The following is a 27,224-nucleotide window of genomic DNA, read 5'->3' on the forward strand; positions in this document are numbered from 1 at the left end:
AGCCTGCCATGTTTACAGTATATCCAATACTCAGTGCATGGTTCTTTTGTCTGGAGCTAAGAAACCATCAAAGTAGATCCAATATGTATTTATGGTATTTACAACAAGTCATATAGAACCTCAAGTTGATATAAGTAGCAGTGGCAGGAAAAATAAATATATTTTTCCAAGCTGAATTACATTTATTCTGGGCTCTGAGGATGGAACTGGAAATAGCAAACTTCCATAGTGAGGTGCCCATCATTAAGTCACCAAGGTTGCACAACAGCCAAAAATTACAAGTAGATGCAAAAATAAGCCTGCATATGTATGAAGCGGCTGGAAATTGCAGGACTTATCTGGTGAACCAAATATGTGTTATTATTATGCCAAGTTTAAGGACTGTTAAATCTGAAACATGTTGGCTTTTGTTAGTGATGCTATTCAAAATATGTGAATTTTCAAATAAAGAAGAAAATTCCTTTACTGCAACTGTTGGCTAGTGCTTACATCACTACTACATATGTAACTATAATACCAGCTATACTTTAAAGAGGAATTGTCACGAAAATCTTAAAATGTAAAAACACATACAAATAAGAAGTTCCTTTCTTCCAGAGTAAAATGAGCCATAAATTACCTTTCTACTATGTTGTGGTCACTTACAGTATTAGAAATCTGACATTACCGACAGATTTTGGGCTAGTCCATCTCTCCATAGGGGATTCTCAGCATGGCCTTTATCCTTTATAAAGACATTCTCTGAAAAAGATTTATACAGAGATGCTGGCCAGCCTCCCTGCTCGCTGCACACTTTTATGGCAGTTGGACGGAGCAACTGCCATTCACTAAGTGCTTTTGAAAATAAAGAACACCCTGAGAGCCCCCTTCGAATTGATGGGCTAGTCCAAAATCTGTTGGTAATGTCAGATTTCTACTACTTACTGTAAATGCCTGCAACATAGGAGAAAAGTAATTTATGGCATATTTTACTCAGGAAGAAACATACTTCTTATTTGTACGTGTTTACATGCATTTAAAATTTTAAGATTTTCGTGACAGAGGTCCTTTAAAGAGCTACAGTCACGGTTGAAATGTGGTTTATGTAAAAAAAAAAAAAATTACTTAACGAAAGATGGATACCATCTTCAGGTAGTGCTGTTGCTTAGCAACTAGATACAACCAGCATAAATTGTGTTGTCCCCATTCCTCAATCTGGCATGTTTGATTTGTCTTTTGTATATTATAAAATATTCTACAACCCAGATACTTAGACTCTTGCAACATTGTGGTAACTTGATCTTCCAAAACACGGTCTGAACACTGTCTCCCACAACAGTGGCACAACCACTTTGGCTCCTTGAGACAAATTCTCACCATTTGGCATTCAACAGCACCAATGCTGGATACATACGGTGCGTTCCCGCACTCAATGCGCCGCTCGATTCGAATCGACTCCATTATTTCCGAGCATTTCCAAGCGCATTTCGATGATTGTTAGGTCGATTTACATGTAAAGTATGCAAAATCGACCTAACGATCCATCGAAACACGAATTGGACATGTCGGAAATAATCGAGTCGACGCGAATCGAGCGGCGCATCGAGTGCGGGAACGCACCGTGTGTATCCAGCATTAGCCTACTACAATACCCCAGTGGTCACACAATTTCCTGTGGGCTGTAGTCAGTCAGGCTCCCGTATTATTGCTGCAGCATTTCACACACTTGACACAGGATGACATCAGAGTGAAGATTAATTTTTATTAGAAACAAACTCTGAAAGTCTGTTGGTTTCAAAAGAAGGGCAGTGGGTCATTTGCACATGGTGGCCATGGGTTGAAATAAAGTTATCTCCCCTGACTCCCATCAGTGAATGATATTCCCTAAGCAAACTGGTTGGACAAGACTTCTCTAATGAAATAATGTAATGAAATCATTATTTAGTCATACATTAGATTTGTTTCAGAAAAAACACAATTGACAAAATGATAAACAAACTAGGATACCTGTTGTAAATATTGATTGATGGTAATGTGTGCCATTTCTTCTAATTAGAGGTCCTTCTAGGAAAAATAAAACAGGAAGAAAGTGTAATAACAGCATAAAAGCGAATCAGAACAAAACTAAGCTATACATGTAAGGTTCCTTAGTAATTAAACAATTTGCGCTATCTAGCTTAAAAGGGGACTATACTAAAAAAAAAAAAAAAAAAAAAATTTCCCTCACTTTTATAATGGGTGGACAGCTCGTCAGGTACAGCTCTGACAAATGTTTGTATATTCAACTGTTCCAAGGCGAGTAGAAAAAAATACCTGGTCTCTCACAATGCCCTGGGAGGAGAATTCCGCATAGCCTAACGGCCTAGGCTATGAGTGTCATCACTGGGATGGTAGGGCTACATCCCAATATACAGGTATAGGAAGTGGTGCTGAAAGGATGCTGGAACCAGGATAATTAACATAAAATTGGATATCCTAAATAATTTACTACATTCTACTATATGTCACTACAGTGCCTACTTTAAGTGAAATTCAATTTCTATTGGTGTAAAAGGGATCCCACAACTCAGCCATACGCATTACAAGGAATTCTGCAAGCATTATATCACATTTGTTACTTTAGTTGTTACTGCAGAGGCGGCATCAGGGACAGCACATTGCCTACTGGGTGAATAAACACTCAAGTGTGGTGAGGTATTAATGACAAATAGATAAGACCCTTTTTTTTTTTTACATGCCTGGGATTCAGACTGACCTAGAGAGAACATGAATTCAGAGTTCAGAAAATAACTCAGAAACAGAGTTTATGCAATCCTTATTCTGGGCTATAAAAAGACATACCAATTAAAGTCCCTCAATACCATCACAACATAAAAATTGTTATCCTTGTTCTAACCTCCATCTAGAGTTTGTAAACATTTTGTCCTACAAGTCTGTTTATATGCGATTGGAAGTCACCCAATCAGTACAGTGACTAGAAAGGCACTTCTGTGTCCATTTGAACAAAAAATGTGCAGGCAGTGTAGAAAAACTTTGTTACCTGAAACAGTCATGGTAACATGGCAGATTGCTGATTATCTGTGGCAGCAATTGTGAAGTTAAATAGAAACCCTTTTTTTTTTTATTGGTCCTAGGATTTTAACACATTTTTTTTAAAGATGGGAGTTCATTTTCAAACGTTATTTTGCCCCTTCTATTCCATTTTATTTTTCACTTCTTTAAAGAGACACTGAAGCGAAAAAAAATTATGATATTATGATTTGTATGTGTAGTACAGCTAAGAAATAAAACTAGGGATGGGACGAATCCACAATTTTTTCGAATTCGAATCTGAAAAGGTTCTCGAATATCTCGAACCTTTCGAATCCCGAATCTAACGAATCCTGCACATAAGAATTGTGTGATCCGTGGTATAGTTGCCCGCAGTATAGGTACCCAGGCATAGGTAGCGAGGTAAAGGTGCCTTCAGTATAGCTAGCTAGGTATGGGTGCCTTCAATATTGGTAGCTTTCAGTATAGGTAGCAAGGTATAGGGGCCTGCAGTATAGGTAGCAGGGTATATGGGCCTTCAGTATAGGGAGCAGGGTATATGGGCCTTCAGTATAGGGAGCAGGGTATATGGGCCTTCAGTATAGGGAGCAGGGTATATGTGCCTTCAGTATAGGTAGGTAGCAGGGTATAGAGGCCTTCAGTATCGGTAGCAAGGTACATGTGCCTTCAGTATCGGTAGCAAGGTATAGGGGCCTTCAGTATAGGTAGCACAGTACATGTGCTTTCAGTATTGGTAGGTAACTAGGTATAGGTGCCTTCAGTATAGGTAGCAGGGTATATGTGCCTTCAGTATAGGTAGCAGGGTATATGTGCCTTCAGTATAGGTAGGTAGCTAGGTATAGGGGCCTTCAGTATAGGTAGTAAGGTACATGTGCCTTCAGTATAGGTAGGTAGGTAGGTAGGTAAAGGGACCTTCAGTATAGGTAGCAGGGTATAGGGCCTTAATTATAGGTAGGTATGTAGGTAGGTATAGGGGCCTTTAGGTAGGCAGGTAAAGGGACCTTCAGTATAGGTAGCAGGGTATAGGGCCTTAAGTATAGGTAGGTATGTAGGTAGGCAGGTATAGGTGCCTTTAGGTAGGTAGGTACGTATAGGGGGCCTTTAGGTAGGTGGGTAGGTAGGTAGGTATTGAGGCCTGTAGGTAGGTATAGTGGCCTGTAGGTAGGTAGGTAGGTAGGTATAGGGGCCTTTAGGTAGGTATAGAGGCCTTTAGGTAGGTAGGTAGGTACGTATAGGGGGGCTTTAGGTAGGTATAGGGGCCTTTAGGTAGGTATAGGGGGCCTTTAGGTAGGTATAGGGGCCTGTAGGTAGGTGGGTATAGCGGCCTGTAGGTAGGTATAGCGGCCTGAAGGTAGGTAGGTAAGGATAGTTGCCTGTAGGTAGGTAGGTATAGTGTTAGGTAGGTAGGTATAGGTGCCTTTAGGTAGGTAGGTACGTATAGGGGGCCTGTAGGTAGGTGGGTAGGTAGGTATTGAGGCCTGTAGGTAGGTATAGTGGCCTGTAGGTAGGTAGGTACGTATAGGGGGCCTTTAGGTAGGTATAGGGGGCCTTTAGGTAGGTATAGGGGCCTGTAGGTAGGTATAGCGGCCTGTAGGTAGGTAGGTATAGCGGCCTGTAGGTAGGTAGGTAAGGATAGTGTCCAGTAGGTAGAACCCCCCCCCCGTGCCTCCTCCGCTTACCGCCAACCCCTCCACGGCCCCTTCCGTCCCCCGTGCCTCCTCCGCTCACCCCTGCATAAGAATCTACTTACCTTTCCCGCAGAGCGGCAGACCTCTTCGTTACTTCCCTGTTCCCTCTAGTGGCCGGACCGGCTCTTACTGATGACGTCATTGTAAGAGCCGGTCACTAGGGGAAACCAGGAAGTCAGCGAGAGGTCTGCCGCTCTGCGTTCCGCTATGGATAGGTGAGTTGTTACAGTATGAAGGGCGGACGGAGGAGGCGCGGGGGGGGCGGTCGGAGGAGGACGAGTGCGAGCAGCGGATGCGCGGCGATGCAGCGTCGGGATTCGGCGGATTCGTGTAGTGGAAAATGGCGTCGGGATTCGAATCCATGAATCTCGAATGTTTCCTAATATTCGAGGGATTCGTGGATTCGCAGGATTCGTCGTCCCACCCCTAAATAAAACATTAAGATCAGATACATCAGTCTAATTGTTTCCAGTACAGGAAGAGTTAAGAAACTCCAGTTATTATCTCTATACAAAAAAGCCATTAATCTCTACGACTTTCAAAGTCTGGAGAGGGCTGTTATCTGACTTTTATTATCTCAACTGTTCCTTAACTGTTTACTTTTTCTCTGCCAGAGGAGAGGTCATTAGTTCACAGACTGATCTGAAAGAATCATTTTGAATGCTGAGTGTTGTTAATCTGCACATATTAGAGAATGATGCAATGTTAGAAAAAACACTATATACCTGAAAATAAAAATATGAGAATATTTTCTTTGCTGCTAATCTTCTAGTAATTATTTATAGTACACAACCAATTCATTATATCATATATATTTTTTTCACTTCAGTGTCCCTTTAAGAAGTACATTTCCTAGTCCAGAGCCAAAAAAATAATGTACCTTCAAATAGATGGGTTGAGTTTTTTTCCCCTGGCTGTAATGTCTTGGTGCCAGTCTTAAAACTCTACATGCTCAGTTAATAAGCGCCCATCTTCAACTAAAAACAGGTAAGCTAATGGTTAAGCTAAAGATATATGTCCCTGGAGATATATGTGCCCAGTATATGTAGGCAGGGGTATATGTCCCCAGTATATGTAGCCAGAAGTATATGTGCCCAGTATATGTAGTCAGAAGTATATGTGCCCAGTATATGTAGTCAGAAGTATATGTGCCCAGTATATGTAGTCAGAAGTATATGTGCCCAGTATATGTAGTCAGAAGTATATGTGCCCAGTATATGTAGTCAGAAGTATATGTGCCCAGTATATGTAGTCAGAAGTACATGTGCCCAGTATATGTAGTCAGAAGTATATGTGCCCAGTATATGTAGTCAGAAGTATATGTGACCAGTTTATGTAGTCAGGGTTATATGTGCCAAGTATATGGAGTCAGGGGTATATGTGCCAAGTATATGTAGTTAGGGGGGTATATGTGCCCAGTATATATAGTCAGGGGTATATGTGCCCAGTATATGTAGCCAGAGGTATATGTCCCCAGTATATGTAGGCAGGGGTATATGTGCCCAGTATATGTAGTCAGGGGTATATGTGCCCAGTATATGTAGTCAGGGGTATATGTGCCCAGTATATGTAGTCAGGGGTATATGTGCCCAGTATATGTAGTCAGGGGTATATGTGCCCAGTATATGTAGTCAGGGGTATATGTGCCCAGTATATGTAGTCAGGGGTATATGTGCCCAGTATATGTAGTCAGGGGTATATGTGCCCAGTATATGTAGTCAGGGCTATATGTGCCCAGTATATGTAGTCATGGGTATATGTGCCCTGTATATGAAGTCAGGGGTATATGTGCCCTGTATATGTAGCCAGGGGTATATGTGCCCAGTATATGTAGGCAGGGGTATATGTCCCCAGTATATGTAGCCAGGGGTATATGTCCCCAGTATATGTAGCCAGGGGTATATGTCCCCAGTATATGTAGCCAGGGGTATATGTGCCCAGTATATGTAGCCAGGGGTATATGTGCCCAGTATACGTAGCCAGGGGTATATGTCCACAGTATATGTAGCAGGGCTGTGGAGTTGGTCCAAAAATCCACCGACTCCGACGTTTAGGATTCCACCGACTCCGACTCCTCGACTCAGACTCCTCTAATTTGCATATTACAATTTTGTTGATTAACAGTATGTACCGTGAAATTCGTCTCTTAACTGCCAGCGCTTAGGAATTTTACAAGACAACTGAAATGAGAAGGATATGTAGACTACTATATGTATTCCCTTTAGACTAAAACTAGTCCTTGGTAAGAGTACTTGTAAAAGGTACAGACCGGAACAAAGAACATCTATCAGGCCCTAGGCAATGTAACTGTGGATACATATAAGAATGAGGTGCAGGTCCTCTGCAGGGGAATGAGGAGATTCTTCCTCTATTACACATTTTTCATGCACAATCTGAACAAGCTTTATGGGTGATAGACAACCCCTCTGTTCGATGTGCACAACATTCTCAGTGGATTCCCTGCAGCTCTGTGGGGAGAGCATATGTAGAGTATAGTACTACTGTGTAACAAAGTAAACCTGAGACAGATGAAATTAAAGTTTTATACATACCTGGGGCTTCCTCCAGCCCCCTTCAGGCTAATCAGTCCCTCGCTGTCCTCCTCCGCCACCTGGATCTTCTGCTATGAGTCCAGGTACTTGAGCCAGTCTGGTGTAGTGCGCATGCACACACTCCGCCGCCAGGAGCATACTACACTTGCGCAGCACTATTGTGCAGGTGCAGAACGCTCCTGGCTGTGGAAGCGGCGCATAGCCAGACTGCTCTGACTGGCTGAATTACCTGGACTCATAGCAGAAGATCCAGGTGGCGAAGGGAGCTGGAGGAAGCCCCAGGTATGTATAAAGTTTTTCTTTTAATTCGCCTCAGGTACCCTTTAATTCATAGTCACCAAACCAAATTGCTACCATATCAATTTATTTGATTTCATGAGCAAAGAGAGTGCATACATTTGCATAAACCAGCATCAATGCAGAATTATTTCCACCTCATTGACCATCTCTATTAGTGACACGGCTACACATCAGGCTTTATACTTACAGCATAGATGTTATTTCGTATATATTAGGCCCGGTTCACATTAGCGTTTCCTGTCCGGATTCGCCGGGCTGGATCCGGACCGTATACTGTACAAATGGAACGTACGTTCCGCATAGCAATGCAAAGGCTATGCGGACGTTCACACGTATCCGTTCCGGACAGTACGGAGCTGGACCGGATCCGGACTCCGGAGGCTTTTCCAACATGCGCTATTTTTTGGGTCCGGCTCATCCGGCCCATGCACCCGGAACGGATCCTGACTAGTGTTGGGCGAACAGTGTTCGCCACTGTTCGGGTTCTGCAGAACATCACCCTGTTCGGGTGATGTTCGAGTTCGGCCGAACACCTGATGGTGTTCGGCCAAACCGTTCGGCCACATGGCCGAACTAAGAGCGCATGGCCAAACGTTCCCCGAACGTTCGGCTAGCGCTGTGATTGGCCGAACGGGTCACATGGTTCGGACCCGAACGCGCTCTGATTGGCCGAACTGTCACGTGGTTCGGGTAAATAAATACCCGAACCACGTCATATCTCCGCCATTTGTCTGTGGGTTTAGCTTTGGGTAGGCAGGCAGGGTAGTTCGCGCTCCAGCCATGCTAGCCAGGGTCCCCCCAGTCATTGTGTGTCGCTGCTGGGAACAGTAGTACACCGCTCGCTCAGCCACACTATATAGCATTGTGTTTACTGCCACTCTGTGTACCTCGCTCAGCCACACTATATAGCATTGTGTTTACTGCCACTTTGTGTCTGCTGGGAACAGTAGTACACCGCTCGCTCAGCCACACTATATAGCATTGTGTTTACTGCCACTCTGTGTACCTCGCTCAGCCACACTATATAGCATTGTTTACTGCCACTCTGTGTCTGCTGGGAACAGTAGTACACCGCTCGCTCAGCCACACTATATAGCATTGTGTTTACTGCCACTCTGTGTACACCGCTCACCCAGCACTATATATAGCATTGTGTTTACTGCCACTCTGTGTCTGCTGGGAACAGTAGTACACCGCTCGCTCAGCCACACTATATAGCATTGTGTTTACTGCCACTCTGTGTACACCGCTCACCCAGCACTATATAGCATTATTGTGTTTACTGCCACTCTGTGTCTGCTGGGAACAGTAGTACACCACTCGCTCAGCCACACTATATAGCATTGTGTTTACTGCCACTCTGTGTACCTCGCTCAGCCACACTATATAGCATTGTGTTTACTGCCACTCTGTGTCTGCTGGGAACAGTAGTACACCGCTCGCTCAGCCACACTATATAGCATTGTGTTTACTGCCACTCTGTGTCTGCTGGGAACAGTAGTACACCGCTCACCCGCCACTGTATAGCATTGTGCTCTGTGTCGCTGCTGGGAATAGTGGTACACCGCTCACCCACCACTGTATAGCATTGTGCTCTGTGTCGCTGCTGGGAATAGTGGTACACCGCTCACCCACCACTGTATAGCATTTCTGTACTGCCACTGTACTGCTGCCAGTCAGCGTGTACTTTAAGGATAAGTGAAATGAGGAAGAAATCCGGTGAAAGAGGGAGGGGCAAGGGAAGAGGTGTTTCCCCTGACGGTTCACGTACAGGCCACAGGGGAGCACCCAAGAAAACCCACTCAATACCGCCCATGTTGTCCAGGACAACAACCCTCACAAATCCAAAAGAACAGGACCAGATAATTACTTGGATGACCTCTCAAGCGTCCAGCAGTGGGTTAAGCAGCACCAGCACATCACGCACGAGGTCCGAGTCCTCAGCCAGTTACAAGGAGTCAGTGGGCACAAAGCTGACACAACCGGCAGCGACACCACGCACACAACTGCCAGATAACCAGTCCGATGAATTACCTCAGGACACAATGGGGTATTCGCAGGAGCTATTCCCAGCCCAACAAACTTCCACCTTTCAAAGGTCAATGGAGGAACAGCCAGAAATGTTGTGCCCGGATTCACAACCATTAACTGTGGGAAATGCACCGCGCACTGAAATACAAGGCGAGTCCGAGGACTTTGAAACCCAAATCCCAGAGCAAGTTGGGCAGGAGGGGTTGCAATTGCAGGAGGTCGGCCGACAAGATCTGGAAGACGACGTTGGAGTGAGCTGCGCAGAGGTTGTTCTGGGGAGCTCTACTCCACGGCGGCGGCCCCCCACAATGACATATGACGAGTTTGAGGAGATGGAAGAGGAGGGTATGGACAATGTGGACATAGACCCAGATTTTGTTTGTGAACGAGAACATCGCCGTCGTAGCAGCAGCACAGATGAGTCTGTTGAAGAACCCACTGCTGCACGAGTTCGCCTTGTGCCACAAGGTAGGCGGCGCGCAATTTCAGGCACCACAAGCGTGGAAGTTCAAGTGAGAGGCAAAAGAGGCGCAAACAGAAATCGCCAGCAAGGCAGGTGCTCCAAAGTCTGGGCTTTCTTTGAAGACTGCACTGAGGATGGTACTATGGCGATTTGCAAGGTGTGCAAGACCCGCCTGAGCAGGGGGAAAAGTATTAACAACCTCTCCACCACCAGCATGAGCCACCACATGCTATCCAAACATCCCACTCTGTGGGCAAACGCGGCAGGACAGGGTACCAGCAACACTGCCTCCCTTGGGGTCACCAGACTCACCACCAGACCCGCCTCAGCAGCAGCAGTAGCCCAGCCATTGCGTGGTTAACAACATTCACAAACATCAGACGACGCTGACACTGTCACTTTCCGGAGTAGTGCTCTTGAGGTCTCCCAGTTTTCATCAAACACAACAACCAACAGCCCTTCAGTGTGCAGCCCTACGGTTCAGTTGTCTGTCTCGGAGATGTTTGAGCGCAAGAGGAAATTGCCAGCAAATGACCCCCGGGCCAGGGCAGTAACAGCCAGCATAGCCAAGCTTCTGGCCTGCGAAATGCTGCCATATCGAGTGGTGGAGACAAACAGCTTCAAGGGCATGATGTCAGTGGCCATCCCATGTTACGTGGTTCCCAGCCGCTACCACTTTGCGCGCTCTGCAGTGCCTGAGTTGCACAAGCACGTGGTTAGCAAAATAACCAGAAGCTTGAAGAATGCCGTTGCCTGCAAGGTTCACCTCACCACTGACATCTGGACGAGTGCGTTCGGCCAGGGTCGATACATCTCCCTTACCGCGCACTGGGTGAACCTTGTGGAGCCTGGCAGCGATTCCTCACCTGCTACGGCGCGGGTGTTGCCCACGCCGCAAACAGCTGCACCACCGTCCCTCCCACTGGATAACAACAGCAGCACCTACCTCTCTGACTCCTTCTCCTCCAACGCATCTCAAAGCTGTACCTCATCCGGAAACGCTAACCCAGCAGCAGTAGGATCGTGGAAGCAGTGCAGCACAGCTGTTGGCATGCGTCAGCAAGCGTTGCTGAAGCTGATCTGCCTTGGGGATAAGCAGCACACAGGGGAGGAAATTTGGAGGGGAATAAAGGAACAGACGGATTTGTGGCTGGCACCGCTGGACCTGAAACCGGGCATGGTTGTGTGTGATAATGGGAGTAATCTCATTCGCGCTTTAAGGTTGGCTAAGCTGACACACATCCCTTGCCTGGCGCACGTGATGAACCTAGTAGTTCAACGGTTCCTGAGGACATACCCAGGCGTGGCTGATCTTCTGTTGAAGGTGCGACGAGTGGCCAAACATTGTAGAAATTCCAGTACTGCTTCGGGGGCACTCGCCAAGATGCAGGAGCGCTTCAATCTCCCCCACCATTGCTTGCTGTGTGATGTCCCTACGCGCTGGAATTCTATGCTGCACATGCTAGCCCGCTTTTGCGAGCAGAAGAGTGCAGTGGTCCAGTACATGACGGCGCAGTACCGAGGCGCATCCGGACAGCTGCCAAGCTTCTGTGGATCCGATTGGGCCAACATGTTGGACCTCTGCCAAGTCCTCCAAATTTTTGAGCAATCCACGTTGCTTGTGAGCAGTGACAACTCTTCAGTCAGCATTACCATACCACTGCTGTGTTTACTGAATAGGTCAATGTTGAAAATCAAGGAAACAGCTGTCATGATGCAACTGGGGGAATCTGAAGGAGAAAACGATCAGCGTGATGGTACCAACATCAGGCCATCCGCCTCAGGAAACGCTGGCCCCAGCAGCTATGACGAAGAAGAGGAGGAGGAACAGCTGGAGTTGGAGCAGGAATTTCCTGCCACCACTGACGGGGGCCAGAGCGGTGCACGTTGGACTTCCACAATTCAGCGCGAATGGTCAGCAAAAGCAGACCAGGAAGAAGGTGACGACTATGATGCATCACAACAACTATCACAACGCTCACAAGAGGATGATGAGGATTCTGGCAGGACTCTGGCACACATGGCTCAATTCATGCTAGACTGCATTGAACGCGACCCACGCATTGTGCGCATTCTGGACAACACCAATTACTGGGTTTATACCCTTCTGGATCCACGGTACAAACACAATGTTCCAAAACTGCTTGAAGAAAGAGTCAGACAGGTCAAAATGGAAGAATACCAGCAGGCCCTTGTGGAGACTTTAGAGAGGAGATTGACATCCTCCCCCTCCTCTAGCCAGTTGTACGCCGACAGACTGACTTCCGCAAACCCAGGACGACCAGGAGGGCAACAAACAACACAAGCCGCAGCTAGTGCCCAAAAGGGAATGGTATCGGCAGTGTCCTTGGAGTGGGAACATTTTCTGACACCCATGCAGCAGCAGCCCACAGAACAGCAAGCGTGCAGATCCACCTCCAACACCGATCGCCTGGAGAAGATGGTCAAGGACTACATGTCAGATGGCGTAGCTGTGTTGAACAATCCATCTGCACCCTTCAACTATTGGGTATCGAAGCTAGACACCTGGCACGAACTGGCAATGTACGCAATAGAGGTGCTGGCTTGCCCGGCAGCCAGCGTTATGTCGGAACGCTGTTTCAGTGCTGCCGGAGGCATCGTCACAGATCGGCGTATCCGCCTCTCCACAGAAAATGCAGACCGTCTGACTCAAATTAAAATGAATCAATCCTGGATTGGAAACGACTATGCAACACTCCTGGACCCCAACCAAGTAACATGAACAATGACCATCTGTGATGGGTTAGCGTTGCCGGTCCCTCTTTATTGAACCTCTCATCTGTATTACATTTATGACTGCATGGCGGCAAAAAGCATTGCTACATCCGCACGCTATTTGTCCTCATGCAAGGCCTGGGTTGCGTCTCAAAAAGCGTGGCCTTCTCCTCCTGCGCCTCCTCCTGTTCCATCATGTGTGCTGCTGCTGCTGGGTTAGCGTTGCCGGTCCCTGTTTATTGAACTTCTCATCTGTATTACATTTATGACTGCATGGCGGCAAAAAGCATTGCTATATCCGCACGCTTCTTGTCCTCATGCAAGGCCTGGGTTGCGTCTCAAAAAGCGTGGCCTTCTCCTCCTGCGCCTCCTCCTGTTCCATCACGTGTGCTGCTGCTGGGTTAGCGTTGCCGGTCCCTATTTATTGAACCTCTCATCTGTATTACATTTATGACTGCATGGCGGCAAAAAGCATTGCTATATCCGCACGCTTTTTGTCCTCATGCAAGGCCTGGGTTGCGTCTCAAAAAGCGTGGCCTTCTCCTTCTGCGTCTCCTCCTGTTCCATCACGTGTGCTGCTGCTGCTGGGTTAGCGTTGCCGGTCCCTGTTTATTGAACCTCTCATCTGTATTACATTTATGACTGCATGGCGGCAAAAAGCATTGCTATATCCGCACGCTTTTTGTCCTCATGCAAGGCCTGGGTTGCGTCTCAAAAAGCGTGGCCTTCTCCTCCTGCGCCTCCTCCTGTTCCATCACGTGTGCTGCTGCTGCTGGGTTAGCGTTGCCGGTCCCTGTTTATTGAACTTCTCATCTGTATTACATTTATGACTGCATGGCGGCAAAAAGCATTGCTATATCCGCACGCTTCTTGTCCTCATGCAAGGCCTGGGTTGCGTCTCAAAAAGCGTGGCCTTCTCCTCCTGCGCCTCCTCCTGTTCCATCACGTGTGCTGCTGCTGCTGGGTTAGCGTTGCCGGTCCCTGTTTATTGAACCTCTCATCTGTATTACATTTATGACTGCATGGCGGCAAAAAGCATTGCTATATCCGCACACTATTTGTCCTCATGCAAGGCCTGGGATGTTGTGTCTCAAAAAGCGTGGCCTTCTCCTCCTGCACCTCCTCCTGTTCCATCACGTGTGCTGCTGCTGCTGCTGGCCTGGGTTAGCGTTTCCGGTCCCTGTTTATTGAACCTCTCATCTGTATTACATTTATGACTGCATGGCGGCAAAAAGCATTGCTATATCCGCACGCTTTTTGTCCTCATGCAAGGCCTGGGTTGCGTCTCAAAAAGCGTGGCCTTCTCCTCCTGCGCCTCCTCCTGTTCCATCACGTGTGCTGCTGCTGGGTTAGCGTTGCCGGTCCCTGTTTATTGAACCTCTCATCTGTATTACATTTATGACTGCATGGCGGCAAAAAGCATTGCTATATCCGCACGCTTTTTGTCCTCATGCAAGGCCTGGGTTGCGTCTCAAAAAGCATGGCCTTCTCCTCCTGCGCCTCCTCCTGTTCCATCACGTGTGCTGCTGCTGGTGCTGGGTTAGCGTTACCGGTCCCTTTTCCTGGAACCTCTTCTCTGTATTACATTTATGACTGCATGGCGACAAAAAGCATGCTACCTGTGCAAAGAAACATGACCATTTTCCACATTTAAAAGACAGTTTTTCCTTTGAAACTTTACAATCAATTTTCTCAAAAACTATAAGCTCTTTTTCAAATATTTTTTTTCCTCTTGTACCCACTCCCAAGGTGCACATACACTGCAAATTTGGGGTATGTAGCATGTAAGGAAGCTTTACAAAGCACGAAAGTTCGGGTCCCCATTGACTTCCATTATGTTCGGAGTTCGGCGCGAACACCCGAACATCGCGGCGATGTTCGGCGAACGTTCGCGAACCCGAACATCTAGGTGTTCGCCCAACACTAATCCTGACTGCAACATGCGGATGTGGAAACCTATGGGGAACGGAAAGCACAGAACACACAGGATGCAAACACCTGATGTTCTACCCCACTTCCTATGCGGATTCTAGCGGCCATTTCGGACGGGGACACATGGGCAGCAGTGGAGCAGCAGTGACTTACGTGCTGGAGCTGTTTGGCAGTATGTCGGAGGTGGAGGTGAGGCCTACAGCGGAGGACCTGATTCTACAGGTGCACCTTCTGCAGACCCCAACAAGTTTAGGTACTTTTTTTTTTTCTCCCCGGATCCGCATGGCAGCCGCGTTCACACCGCAAGAAATACACATGCAAACGGACCGGATCCGCATCGCATGCGGATAGGTGCCGTATGGCTCCCACGCGTATCAGGTCCGGCTCCGATGCGGATCCGGTCCGTTTGCGTGACAGAACGCAAGTGTGAATGGGGCCTAAGAGATTCCTGTGTACACATCATACATACTGTACAGTCACAATCAGATATGTATATCTGACTTTAAAAATACGGGGACTGCTTTATTGAAGCAGCACAAGTAACTAATTTTGATTGGTTTATTTCATTTTTGTGGATTGAACACAGCTATTACTGTATATATACTGTATATATACATTATTTTTAATGACTATTATCTGAGAAATAGAACATTATCATATTTTCTATTTTAATTACAGTTACAAATTTATTAGGAGTCGGTGCATTTTTTCCCGACTCCAGGCACCCAAAATTGCTCTGACTCTGACTCCACAGCCCTGATATGTAGGCAGGGGTATATGTCCCTAGTATATGTAGCCAGAGGTATATGTGCCCAGTATATGGAGTCAGGGGTATATGTGCCCAGTATATGTACTCAGTATATGTAGGCAGGGGTATATGTCCCCAGTATATGTAGCCAGGGGTATATGTGCCCAGTATATGTAGCCAGGGGTATATGTGCCCAGTATATGTAGCCAGGGGTATATGTGCCCAGTATATGTAGCCAGGGGTATATGTGCCCAGTATATGTAGCCAGGGGTATATGTGCCCAGTATATGTAGCCAGGGGTATATGTGCCCAGTATATGTAGCCAGGGGTATATGTGCCCAGTATATGTAGCCAGGGGTATATGTGCCCAGTATATGTAGTCAGGGGTATATGTGCCCAGTATATGTAGCCAGGGGTATATGTGCCCAGTATATGTAGCCAGGGGTATATGTGCCCAGTATATGTAGCCAGGGGTATATGTGCCCAGTATATGTAGCCAGGGGTATATGTGCCCAGTATATGTAGCCAGGGGTATATGTGCCCAGTATATGTAGCCAGGGGTATATGTGCCCAGTATATGTAGCCAGGGGTATATGTGCCCAGTATATGTAGCCAGGGGTATATGTGCCCAGTATATGTAGCCAGGGGTATATGTGCCCAGTATATGTAGCCAGGGGTATATGTGCCCAGTATATGTAGTCAGGGGTATATGTGCCCAGTATATGTAGTCAGGGGTATATGTGCCCAGTATATGTAGTCAGGGGTATATGTGCCCAGTATATGTAGTCAGGGGTATATGTGCCCAGTATATGTAGTCAGGGGTATATGTGCCCAGTATATGTAGTCAGGGGTATATGTGCCCAGTATATGTAGTCAGGGGTATATGTCCCTAGTATATGTAGTCAGGGGTATATGTCCCTAGTATATGTGCCCAGTATATGTAGCCAGAGGTATATGTAGCCAGGGGTATATGTGCCCAGTCTATGTAGCCAGGGGTATATGTGCCCAGTCTATGTAGCCAGGGGTATATGTGCCCAGTATATGTAGCCAGGGGTATATGTGCCCAGTATATGTAGCCAGGGGTATATGTGCCCAGTATATGGAGTCAGGGGTATATGTGCCCAGTATATGGAGTCAGGGGTATATGTGCCCAGTATATGTAGCCAGAGGTATATGTGCCCAGTATATGTAGGCACAGGTATATGTGCCCAGTATATGTAGCCAGGGGCATATGTGCCCAGTATATGTAGCCAGGGGTATATGTGCCCAGTATATGTAGCCAGGGGTATATGTGCCCTGTATATGTAGCCAGGGGTATATGTGCCCAGTCTATGTAGCCAGGGGTATATGTGCCCAGTATATGTAGTCAGGGGTATATGTGCCCAGTATATGTAGTCAGGGGTATATGTGCCCAGTATATGTAGTCAGTGGTATATGTGCCCAGTATATGTAGTCAGGGGTATATGTGCCCAGTATATGTAGCCAGGGGTATATGTGCCCAGTTTATGGAGTCAGGGGTATATGTGCCCAGTTTATGGAGTCAGGGGTATATGTGCCCATTATATGTACGCAGGCGTATATGTGCCCAGTATATGTAGCCAGGGGTATATGTGCCCAGTATATGTAGCCAGGGGTATATGTGCCCAGTATATGCAGCCAGGGGTATATGTGCCCAGTATATGCAGCCAGGGGTATATGTGCCCTGTATATGTAGCCAGGGGTATATGTGCCCAGTCTATGTAGCCAGGGGTATATGTGCCCAGTATATGTAGCCAGGGGTATATGTGCCCAGTCTATGTAGTCAGGGGTATATGTGCCCAGTATATGTAGTCAGGGGTATATGTGCCCAGTATATGTAGTCAGGGGTATATGTGCCCAGTATATGTAGTCAGGGGTATATGTGCCCAGTATATGTAGTCAGGGGTATATGTGCCCAGTATATGTAGTCAGGGGTATATGTGCCAAGTATATGTAGCCAGGGGTATATGTGCCCAGTATATGTAGCCAGGGGTATATGTCCCCAGTATATGTAGCCAGGGGTATATGTCCCCAGTATATGTAGCCAGGGGTATATGTGCCCAGTATATGTAGCCAGGGGTATATGTGCCCAGTATATGTAGCCAGGGGTATATGTGCCCAGTATATGTAGCCAGGGGTATATGTGCCCAGTATATGTAGCCAGGGGTATATGTGCCCAGTATATGTAGCCAGGGGTATATGTGCCCAGCATATGAAGCCAGGGGTATATGTGCCCAGCATATGAAGCCAGGGGTCAGGGGTATATGTGCCCAGTATATGTAGCCAAGGGTATATGTGCCCAGTATATGTAGCCAAGGGTATATGTGCCCAGGATATGTAGCCAGGGGTATATGTGCCCAGCATATGTAGCCAGGGGTATATGTGCCCAGCATATGTAGCCAGGGGTATATGTGCCCAGTATATATAGTCAGGGGTATATGTGCCCAGTATATGTAGCCAGAGGTATATGTGCCCAGCATATGTAGCCAGGGGTATATGTGCCCAGCATATGTAGCCAGGGGTATATGTGCCCAGTCTATGTAGCCAGGGGTATATGTGCCCAGCATATGTAGCCAGGGGTATATGTGCCCAATATATGTAGACAGAGGTATATGTGCCCAGTAAATGTAGCCAGGGGTATATGTGCCCAGTATATGTAGCCAGGGGTATATGTGCCCAGTATATGTAGCCAGGGGTATATGTGCCCAGTCTATGTAGCCAGGGGTATATGTGCCCAGTCTATGTAGCCAGGGGTATATGTGCCCAGTCTATGTAGCCAGGGGTATATGTGCCCAGCATATGTAGCCAGGGGTATATGTGCCCAGCATATGTAGCCAGGGGTATATGTGCCCAGTATATGTAGCCAGGGGTATATGTGCCCAGTATATGTAGCCAGGGGTATATGTGCCCAGTCTATGTAGCCAGGGGTATATGTGCCCAGCATATGTAGCCAGGGGTATATGTGCCCAATATATGTAGCCAGGGGTATATGTCCACAGTATATGTAGGCAGGGGAATACGTCCCCAGAATAGGTAGCCAGGTGTGCCCCCAGCAGGAGGGGAGCAGCGCAGGGAAGAGGGAGAGCTGTGAGCAGCGGTGGAGAAGGGGGGCCATCTCCCCCCTCTTTCTCTCACCTTAGGGCTCTCTCTCTCGCTCGCTCGCTCGCTCTCCCCTCCAGAACGAAGTCTTGTGCGCTGGCTGGCTGCGGGCGGAACTTACCTCCGTCTCGTCGCAGGACGGATTTGCCGCTATTCTGGTCTGATGCAGACCAGAGCAGCTGCACCAGAACTTCCGGCGCTAGGAGGAGGAGCGAGACGGAGGTAAGTTCCGCCCGCTGCCAGCCACCCGCACAAGACTTCGTTCTGGAGGGGAGATCGAGGGAGGGAGAGCCCCAAGGTGAGGGAAGGAGGTGGAGATGGCCCCCCTTCCAAACCGTTGATCCCACAGCTCTCCCTCCTCTCAGCGCTGCTCCCCTCCTGCTCACAGGGCGGCCATTGGCCGCCCTTACGGAAGCTGCCGAATTCCTTGCGGAATTCACGGGCAGCTAAATTTCGATTTGGCTTGAATGAATGTGCAAAACTGAACAGTCCTTCGATAATAGCAATTGCTTGTGTTTTGAGTATGAACTAAATCAAAGGGCCTTGCGGCTGCAATATAGTGCTGCTGAACGGATGTGGTTAATGGGCAGAAAAAAAACATCATGTCAAGTCTTTAGTGCAGCCATGCTCATATGTGCCTCCTCTCCTGTACCGTGGAAGTGTTGTTTTTCATTGTGGTTTCTGGAGCAATCGCCATTTGGCTCTGCAGCCACTGATGCAATTATTCTGGTATTGCACCCAGAATTCTGCATGCAGCAATTTGCAATCACTCCACACTTACAACACTGCGAGGGGAACCACTGCCATTGGGTTCCACTGTTGCAGCGCTATGCCAATTAGCAGCAATTGCCAAGCGCTGCAGTATCGCTTCCAGTGGATCTCAGACCTTAGAGATGCGATTAATAGTTTCTGAATATTAATGTTTTTTTGTCAAATTATTTGTTCTGCAAACATTGATTCTCTTTCATGAGAAACAAGAAATCCACCTACAGTTTCATGCTATCTCCAAAACAGTTATTGCTTAGGACTTTTATGAAGCTTGTAGTCTGGACTAATTCTTCTGTAAGGGCCCGTTTCCACTAGCGTAGAAACTGGGCCGACTTCGGAGAGTAAATCGTGTGGGGAAACTCTGGCGCCGCCGGCCGAATCGCTTACCTTAGCGATTCAGCCGACATTGCCATCAGTTTCCGTGCGGGAGACTGCGAATCCCATAGCTGTGCATGGCACGGCTCAAGGGATTCGTCAGTGTTCCCACTGACCAGGAAGTGCCACCGCACATCTCGCAGTCGCGCACGGCACTATTGGAAATGGGCCCTAAGAAGCGTATTTAGCTTAAAGTATACCTGGTTTAATGCTAAGTTACCCAAGTTAAGCACAGAGATATGTTCTTGCTGGATACACATACCTCTGTGCCAGTGTTTCTCAAACCTGTCCTCGTGACTCCCCAACGGTGCATGTTTTGCAGGCAACCTCACCTATGCACAGGTGGGGTAATTAGTGTCTCAGCTACATAGAATCCACCTAGCTGAGACACTAATTACCCCACCTGTGCATAGGTAAGGTTGCCTGCAAAACCTGCAACGTTGGGAAGTCACAAGGAGGACAGGTTTGAGAAACACTGCTCTGTGCATTGTCCATTCCTATCCTTGTTTCCCTCTCTTCCCCTGCAACATTCCAACCCAAAAAAGCTGTGTGCCCTTTTTATGGGTTTTCCTCTTTGTCACTATTACTTGTATTTGCTTTTGCCAAGTTGGTGAAGCAAACATTTTTTTGTCTCTTCAAATTATGCTTCTGGTTCTTGTAAAACACAAAAACAAAAGAAAAACGAGCAGACATCTTTTTTTGATCCACTTATGATTTACTTAACCACCCTGGCATTACGGACGAGCCTGACTCATTCAGGGAAGAGTAGCCAGAGCAGTGCTTTTCAGCGCTGCTAGATTTGGACGCAGCCGGCGCCTCCATAGACTTCAATAGGAATCACTCCTATTGAAGCGCTCAGTGAGTAACGCCGGCTCCGTCACAAGACGGAGCCGAAGTTGCTTAAAAACATAATAATTCGGCCTCCAGCAATCGCTGGAAGCTAAATTATTTCATTCCCCCACTATCCATGGCGGCCTGGAGGGGGAATAGTAATTAAATCGGCCCGGACTTGTGCAGAAGCAGGATCAGCTATATACCACTGTATCCTGCGCCCAAGTCTACCGGCGCCGATTTCAAATGTAATCAGAGTAGCTGAAAATGTTATGGACAAGTCAGGCTCTTCCAGAAATGCGAAGACGGAGTTCTGTTTTTTCACATGCATTTGTGTTAAAATTTGTATTCGTATGCAAATGTTTGCGTGTTCTGGAAACCTACATGTAAAAATATGAACATGAATTTTGATGCGAAAAGACACATGCACATTTCTGCCCAAAAGCTGAAGAGTGGCCAAATTGTGGTCTGGCAGAAAGGGAAAAATTACATGTATTTGTTACATGGTTTTGTGCTTGAATTTATACTAGACCCTTGCTTGACACATTTTGCCACAAATGGTGCACTATACAGAGCAGGCTGCTGCCACAAATGAAGCTTTGCTGAGCCATGTTGAGTTGCGGGCCCTTATTCAATTCACTTTTTTCGCCTAGTTGATATTTTCACACCCTTTTAATAAAAAGCCTTTTAAAGGGATGGTTCAGGGTGAAATTAAAAAAAATAAAAATACAAGTCCACTTACCTGGGGCTTCCTCCAGCCAGTGGCAGGCAGGACATGCCCTCGGCGCCGCTCTGCAGGCCCCCGGTCTTCTCTGGTGGCGCACCCGACCTGGCCAGGCACGCTTCCAGGTCGGACTCTTCTGCGCTCCAACGTGCGCCTCACGCTGTCGCCCTCACGTCATTGGACGTCCTCTGGGCTGTACTGCGCAGGCGCAGTTCTGCGCCTGCGCTGTACAGCAGGGAGGACGTCCGATGACGTCAGCGCGATGGCGTGAGACGCGCGTTGGGAGCGCAGAAGAGCTCGACCTAGAAGCCAGCCTGGCCAGGTCGGGTGCGCCACCGGAGAAGACCGGAAGCCTGCGGAGCGGCGCCAAGGGCATGTCCTGCCTGCCACGGGCTGGAGGAAGCCCCAGGTAAGTGGATTTGTATTTTTATTTTTTTTAATTACACCCTGAACCTTCCCTTTAAGCAACTAGCACGCAGGAAAATACTCAGAATAATTTTGACAGTACTGTTTTACCTACTTTTTGGTACTTTTGCAATTGCTAAGTGCTGAAAAGTTATTTTAAACAGAAGATGAAATATTTTCTAGGAGAAAACTTAGGAGAAATAAATGAATTGAATAAGGGCCCCAGAGTTTTTTTTTCCTAGGAGATAATTTTTCATCTTTGATTCACAATAATTTTTTTTAGCACGTTGAATGGAAAAAGTACCAAAAAGTAGGTGAAAAAGTACTGTCAAAACTATTTTAGGTATTTGTTTGCTGATGGTTTAAAAGGCATTTTATTGACAAGTTCGAAAATATTACCTAGGAGAAAACTCAGGTGAAAAAGTGAATTGCATATCGGCCTCAGTGTTTAACTGCACTTCTGATTCATAAGACCAGCAATGCCCCTCCTGCTCCATTTCTGGTGGGAGTTGTTTATCAAGTTCATTGTAGAATTCTTATCCAAGTATGTTGCGACACCAGTCTCAATAAAGCTCCATTTTTGAAACTGCGATACTTTAAAGTTCTTCTAAGGCGCAGTCCTTCTTACCCACTACAAGGGCACTTTAAATTGATATACATGTGTGCCAGAATTAAAGTGGCTCTTTCAGTCTTTGCACATAATAATATACAGTTAGATCAATCTATGCCTCCGTTAGTTCACGGTACTTGAATCACCAAAATGAATCCTTAAAGGGACTAAGAGCTGAATAATTAAGAAGATTATATACATACCTGGGGCTTCCTCCAGCCCCTTCTGCTCCGATCGATCCCACACCGCCGCAGTCCGCTGCCTGCAGCTTCGGGAACCGGTCCTGTCACTGATATCAGTGGTGGCCTGCTACGCAGGAGAAGTGTACCCTCTACATATCTCTCCAGCGGCTGCTGGAGAGATACGCAAATAGCGCACTTCTCTTACGTTTGACTGGCTCCGACTGACGGAAGTGCGGGGACCCAGTTCTCAAAGCCGCGGGCAGTGGAGGACGGCGCCGTGGGAGTGGATGGGGCTGGATGAAGCCCCAAGTATGTATAAAATCTTTTTAATTATTCAGCTCTGGTACACTTTAAGTTGTGGGCCAAGTAAGTCCAAATTTTCCAATGATTTTCAAAGTTCACTGCACACATCCACTTGTCAGTCTATGCATAAAAAGAACTCCACATAGTGCATTACTAGACTTTTTTAACTAGACTTTCCAGAATATGGTTACCCGTCCCTCCTCCCTGTCTTCACGCTCCCACTAGCTGCTTACTCAGGTTCTTTCCTTACACCTGCCGGTATTCCTGGATTGCTTATGTCAGACGCACTGGCTCCAGTGTAAGGAACGAACCTGAGTGAGCAGCTAGTTGGAGCTTGGAGATAGTGCTGTACTCCAGAAAGTCTATTAGGGCTCTTTCACACAGAGACGTTGCGTTAGGGGGGACGTTAAGGTCGCATAACGTTCCCCTAACGCAACGCATGGTGGAGCTAAACTCGGACGCTACATAGCGCCATTTTCGTTCGATGCTGGTAGAACGAAAACGGCGTATGCGTCCAAAGACTGGAGACCACGCGATCGGAACACTCCGCATCACGTGGTCCCGCCAGCCAATCGCCGCACAAAGCGGCCGCTCCAGGAAGTAAACACTGCACGTCACACAGTGCAGTGAATATTGGACAATAGCGGACTCTCCTCTCCTGCATTGAGCACGTGCAAACAGTCTAACGCGGCTAAAACCACATATAACGCACAGCATGCTGCACTTTCTTTGAACGTCCAGCGTTACACTGTAACGCAACGTGGGCACTGTGAAGAGCCCATTGATTTTTCATTACTGTGAGTTGGGCTGCATTACAGGCTGCTCTAACGTGCGCCTGTAACGTCCCACTGTGAAAGCAGCCTTAAAGTAGCAGGGACAGTCATTCTATCCCAGAAAAAAAAACACATATAAGGGAGATAACAAGCTTTCCCTCTCACCAGCAATGTACCAGAAAGGAGCCAGGCTCACTGAAATAAGATTCATTACAGCACAAACATTTATGATTATATTGGAATGCTTGCAGTGCATGGTCAAGATGTAGACTACGTAATAAACAGAGCAGTAGGTAAATGGAATTTGATTGTATGGCTGACAATCCCGCTTTAAAGAGTAACTGTTAGCCCCAAAACTGAAAATTAAATCTCTCTTGCAATCTTTTATTTACTATTTAAATGAGCCAAAAAGGCATTGTAGAAGTTAAAAATCAATATAATTTTTTTACTATATCCTTTTAACCAAGCTCCGGACGCAAAGCCGCATATCAGATACTGCTGAGCATGCATAGCATGCCTAGCTCTGCCCGACCCCCCTCTCCCCCCCAGGACCAGGTGCCGATATATGCTCACTCCAAACAGCTGACCGCTCTGACACGGAGAGAGAGCGGGAGCACTTCCAGCGCCGCCACCGCAGAGCAGCCGCCGCCGAGTCACATGTGAGAGATGCACGTGCTCTGCGGTGGCGGCGCTGGAATTGCTCCCGCTCTCTCTCCGTGTCAGAGCGGTCAGCTGTTTGGAGTGAGCATATATCGGCACCTGGTCCTGGGGGGGAGAGGGGGGTCGGGCAGAGCTAGGCATGCTATGCATGCTCAGCAGTATCTTATATGCGGCTTTGCGTCCGGAGCTTGGTTAAAAGGATACATAGTAAAGAAAATTATATTGATTTTTAACTTCTACAATGCCTTTTTGGCTCATTTAAATAGTAAAAGATTGCAAGAGAGATTTAATTTTCAGTTTTGGGGTTAACAGTTACTCTTTAAGCACCGCTTGACTGATATGCCCAAATTCAACTGTGGTTAGGTAAGTGCTTTCTAAAATTGGACCGTATACTATAATACATGCACTACACGGTACATACATAGACATATGACTATGGTAGGGATTCGATTGTGAGCCCCTCTGAGGGACACTTTAATAAATCAGTTTGACACCTGCTAACTGCTTTTTTCTTTTTTTTAATTTTTCTGACATGTAGACACCAAATGACGGGTTAATGATAAGTTTAAGGACACCTACTTGAAATTCTTTCCTCGGTGCTGTGCTGCTTTGCCATGGATCAAGAAACTCAGAGGAAAGCCAACTTCTCAGCACTGGTTGGCCACACCAATGGACTAACTAAGTCATCAGCACTGGGCTCAAAACCTGCTGCTTCTAAAAAACTGATTATCAAAAACTTTAAAGGTAAGATTTGAAGGGATTGTTAACTGAAACATACCTAGCTTATACAAAAGCCGTACTTGACTATATACTTCCATTTCACGTATTTTGAGTATAACTAAACATTTAAACCTTTCTCTTGACTTGCCTTGTTGGCTTCTAGTCATGCAATTAATAATTGCTGCTTTGAGGAGAACATTGGGAACATTAAATAGTAACTACTTTTGCTGAAAGAAAAATGCAATCCATGTTGTTCACCTCTATATATTGCACATATTTTTAGAAATATAATTTCATTTTGGTTACTATTTGAGTTGAGTCGCTGGTTTCATAAACTGAGGAGTTGGAGTTGGATGATTTTTGTACCGACTGTACAGCCAGTCAAAGCAGCCGTTTCTCTCTTGATATCACTTCATATAATACTTGGTCAACTACAATGGTTGACTGAATTACAGATGTTGCACTGCGTGCTAGTTGAGCTCTGTTACCTTCTCCAATGTTGTTAAAGAACCACTATGATTCAAAAACTGTAAAATGTAAAAAATGTAGATGTCATTAATCTGATGTGATGACACTGAGCCTATTTCTGACAGGTTTTCACTATACGGTATTCTAGAAGTTTTATGGTGCCACTGCTGTTCAGGAAATACTTTTCAAAAGAATTCAGAAGAACTTGAGACTCCCTAGTGAGCAGATGTACTAGTCCAAATCCTGTCATAAGTAGGTGCAAAGCCATTACATTAATGACTCCTACTGCAAGTGACAGCTCACGTGTATGTGTACATACAGGGAGTGCAGAATTATTAGGCAAATGAGTATTTTGACCACATCATCCTCTTTATGCATGTTGTCTTACTCCAAGCTGTATAGACTTGAAAGCCTACTACCAATTAAGCATATTAGGTGATGTGCATCTCTGTAATGAGAAGGGGTGTGGTCTAATGACATCAACACCCTATATCAGGTGTGCATAATTATTAGGCAACTTCCTTTCCTTTGGCAAAATGGGTCAAAAGAAGGACTTGACAGGCTCAGAAAAGTCAAAAATAGTGAGCTATCTTGCAGAGGGATGCAGCACTCTTAAAATTGCAAAGCTTCTGAAGCGTGATCATCAAACAATCAAGTGTTTTATTCAAAATAGTCAACAGGGTCGCAAGAAGCGTGTGGAAAAACCAAGGCGCTAAATAACTGCCCATGAATTGAGAAAAGTCAAGCGTGCAGCTGCCAAGATGCCACTTGCCACCAGTTTGGCCATATTTCAGAGCTGCAACATCACTGGAGTGCCCAAAAGCACAAGGTGTGCAATACTCATGGCAAAGGTAAGAAAGGCTGAAAGACGACCACCACTGAACAAGACACACAAGCTGAAACGTCAAGACTGGGACAAGAAATATCTCAAGACTGATTTTTCTAAGGTTTTATGGACTGATGAAATGAGAGTGAGTCTTGATGGGCCAGATGGATGGGCCCGTGGCTGGATTGGTAAAGGGCAGAGAGCTCCAGTCTGACTCAGACGCCAGCAAGGTGGAGGTGGAGTACTGGTTTGAGCTGGTATCATCAAAGATGAGCTTGTGGGGCCTTTTCGGGTGGAGGAGGGAGTCAAGCTCAACTCCCAGTCCTACTGCCAGTTTCTGGAAGACACCTTCTTCAAGCAGTGGTACAGGAAGAAGTCTGCATCCTTCAAGAAAAACATGATTTTCATGCAGGACAATGCTCCATCACACGCGTCCAAGTACTCCACAGCGTGGCTGGCAAGAAAGGGTATAAAAGAAGAAAAACTAATGACATGGCCTCCTTGTTCGATTGATCTGAACCCCATTGAGAACCTGTGGTCCATCATAAAATGTGAGATTTTCAAGGAGGGAAAACAGTACACCTCTCTGAACAGTGTCTGGGAGGCTGTGGTTGCTGCTGCACGCAATGTTGATGGTGAACAGATCAAAACACTGACAGAATCCATGGATGGCAGGCTTTTGAGTGTCCTTGCAAAGAAAGGTTGCTATATTGGTCACTGATTTGTTTTTATTTAGTTTTTGAATGTCAGAAATGTATATTTGTGAATGTTGAGATGTTATATTGGTTTCACTGGTAAAAATAAATAATTGAAATGGGTATAAATTTGTTTTTTGTTAAGTTGCCTAATAATTATGCACAGTAATAGTCACCTGCACACACAGATATCCCCCTAAAATAGCTAAAACTAAAAACAAATTAAAATCTACTTTCAAAAATATTCAGCTTTGATGTTAATGAGTTTTTTGGGTTCATTGAGAACA

At 46.4% G+C, this 27,224-nt stretch overlaps 2 protein-coding genes across 6 annotated transcripts in view; one reads left to right on the plus strand and one right to left on the minus strand.

Annotated features, from left to right (window-relative positions):
* Positions 1 to 18,793, minus strand: part of PCID2 (PCI domain containing 2) — a 49,406-nt gene extending 30,613 nt beyond the window's left edge. Inside the window, exons 1-2 of one of the 2 annotated variants that reach the window (XM_068268089.1) lie at positions 18,719 to 18,793; positions 1,987 to 2,043 (exon numbers count right to left, since the gene is read on the minus strand). In XM_068268089.1, the coding sequence (XP_068124190.1) occupies positions 1,987 to 2,022 (36 nt within the window). In that variant the 5' untranslated portion in view covers positions 2,023 to 2,043; positions 18,719 to 18,793. Of the gene's footprint in view, positions 1 to 1,986; positions 2,044 to 18,633; positions 18,655 to 18,718 lie in introns of those variants that run through there. The other variant, XM_068268090.1, reaches the window with a different exon arrangement.
* Positions 18,748 to 27,224, plus strand: part of CUL4A (cullin 4A) — a 92,529-nt gene continuing 84,052 nt past the window's right edge. For 2 of the 4 annotated variants that reach the window (XM_068268083.1, XM_068268085.1), the window contains exons 1-2: positions 18,808 to 18,895; positions 24,767 to 24,972. In XM_068268083.1, coding sequence (XP_068124184.1) covers positions 24,843 to 24,972 — 130 coding nt within the window. In that variant the 5' untranslated portion in view covers positions 18,808 to 18,895; positions 24,767 to 24,842. Of the gene's footprint in view, positions 18,896 to 24,766; positions 24,973 to 27,224 lie in introns of those variants that run through there. The other 2 variants (XM_068268084.1, XM_068268086.1) reach the window with 2 other exon arrangements.

Source organism: Hyperolius riggenbachi, chromosome 2 (genome assembly GCF_040937935.1).
Source record: "Hyperolius riggenbachi isolate aHypRig1 chromosome 2, aHypRig1.pri, whole genome shotgun sequence".
Lineage (NCBI taxonomy): Eukaryota > Metazoa > Chordata > Amphibia > Anura > Hyperoliidae > Hyperolius > Hyperolius riggenbachi.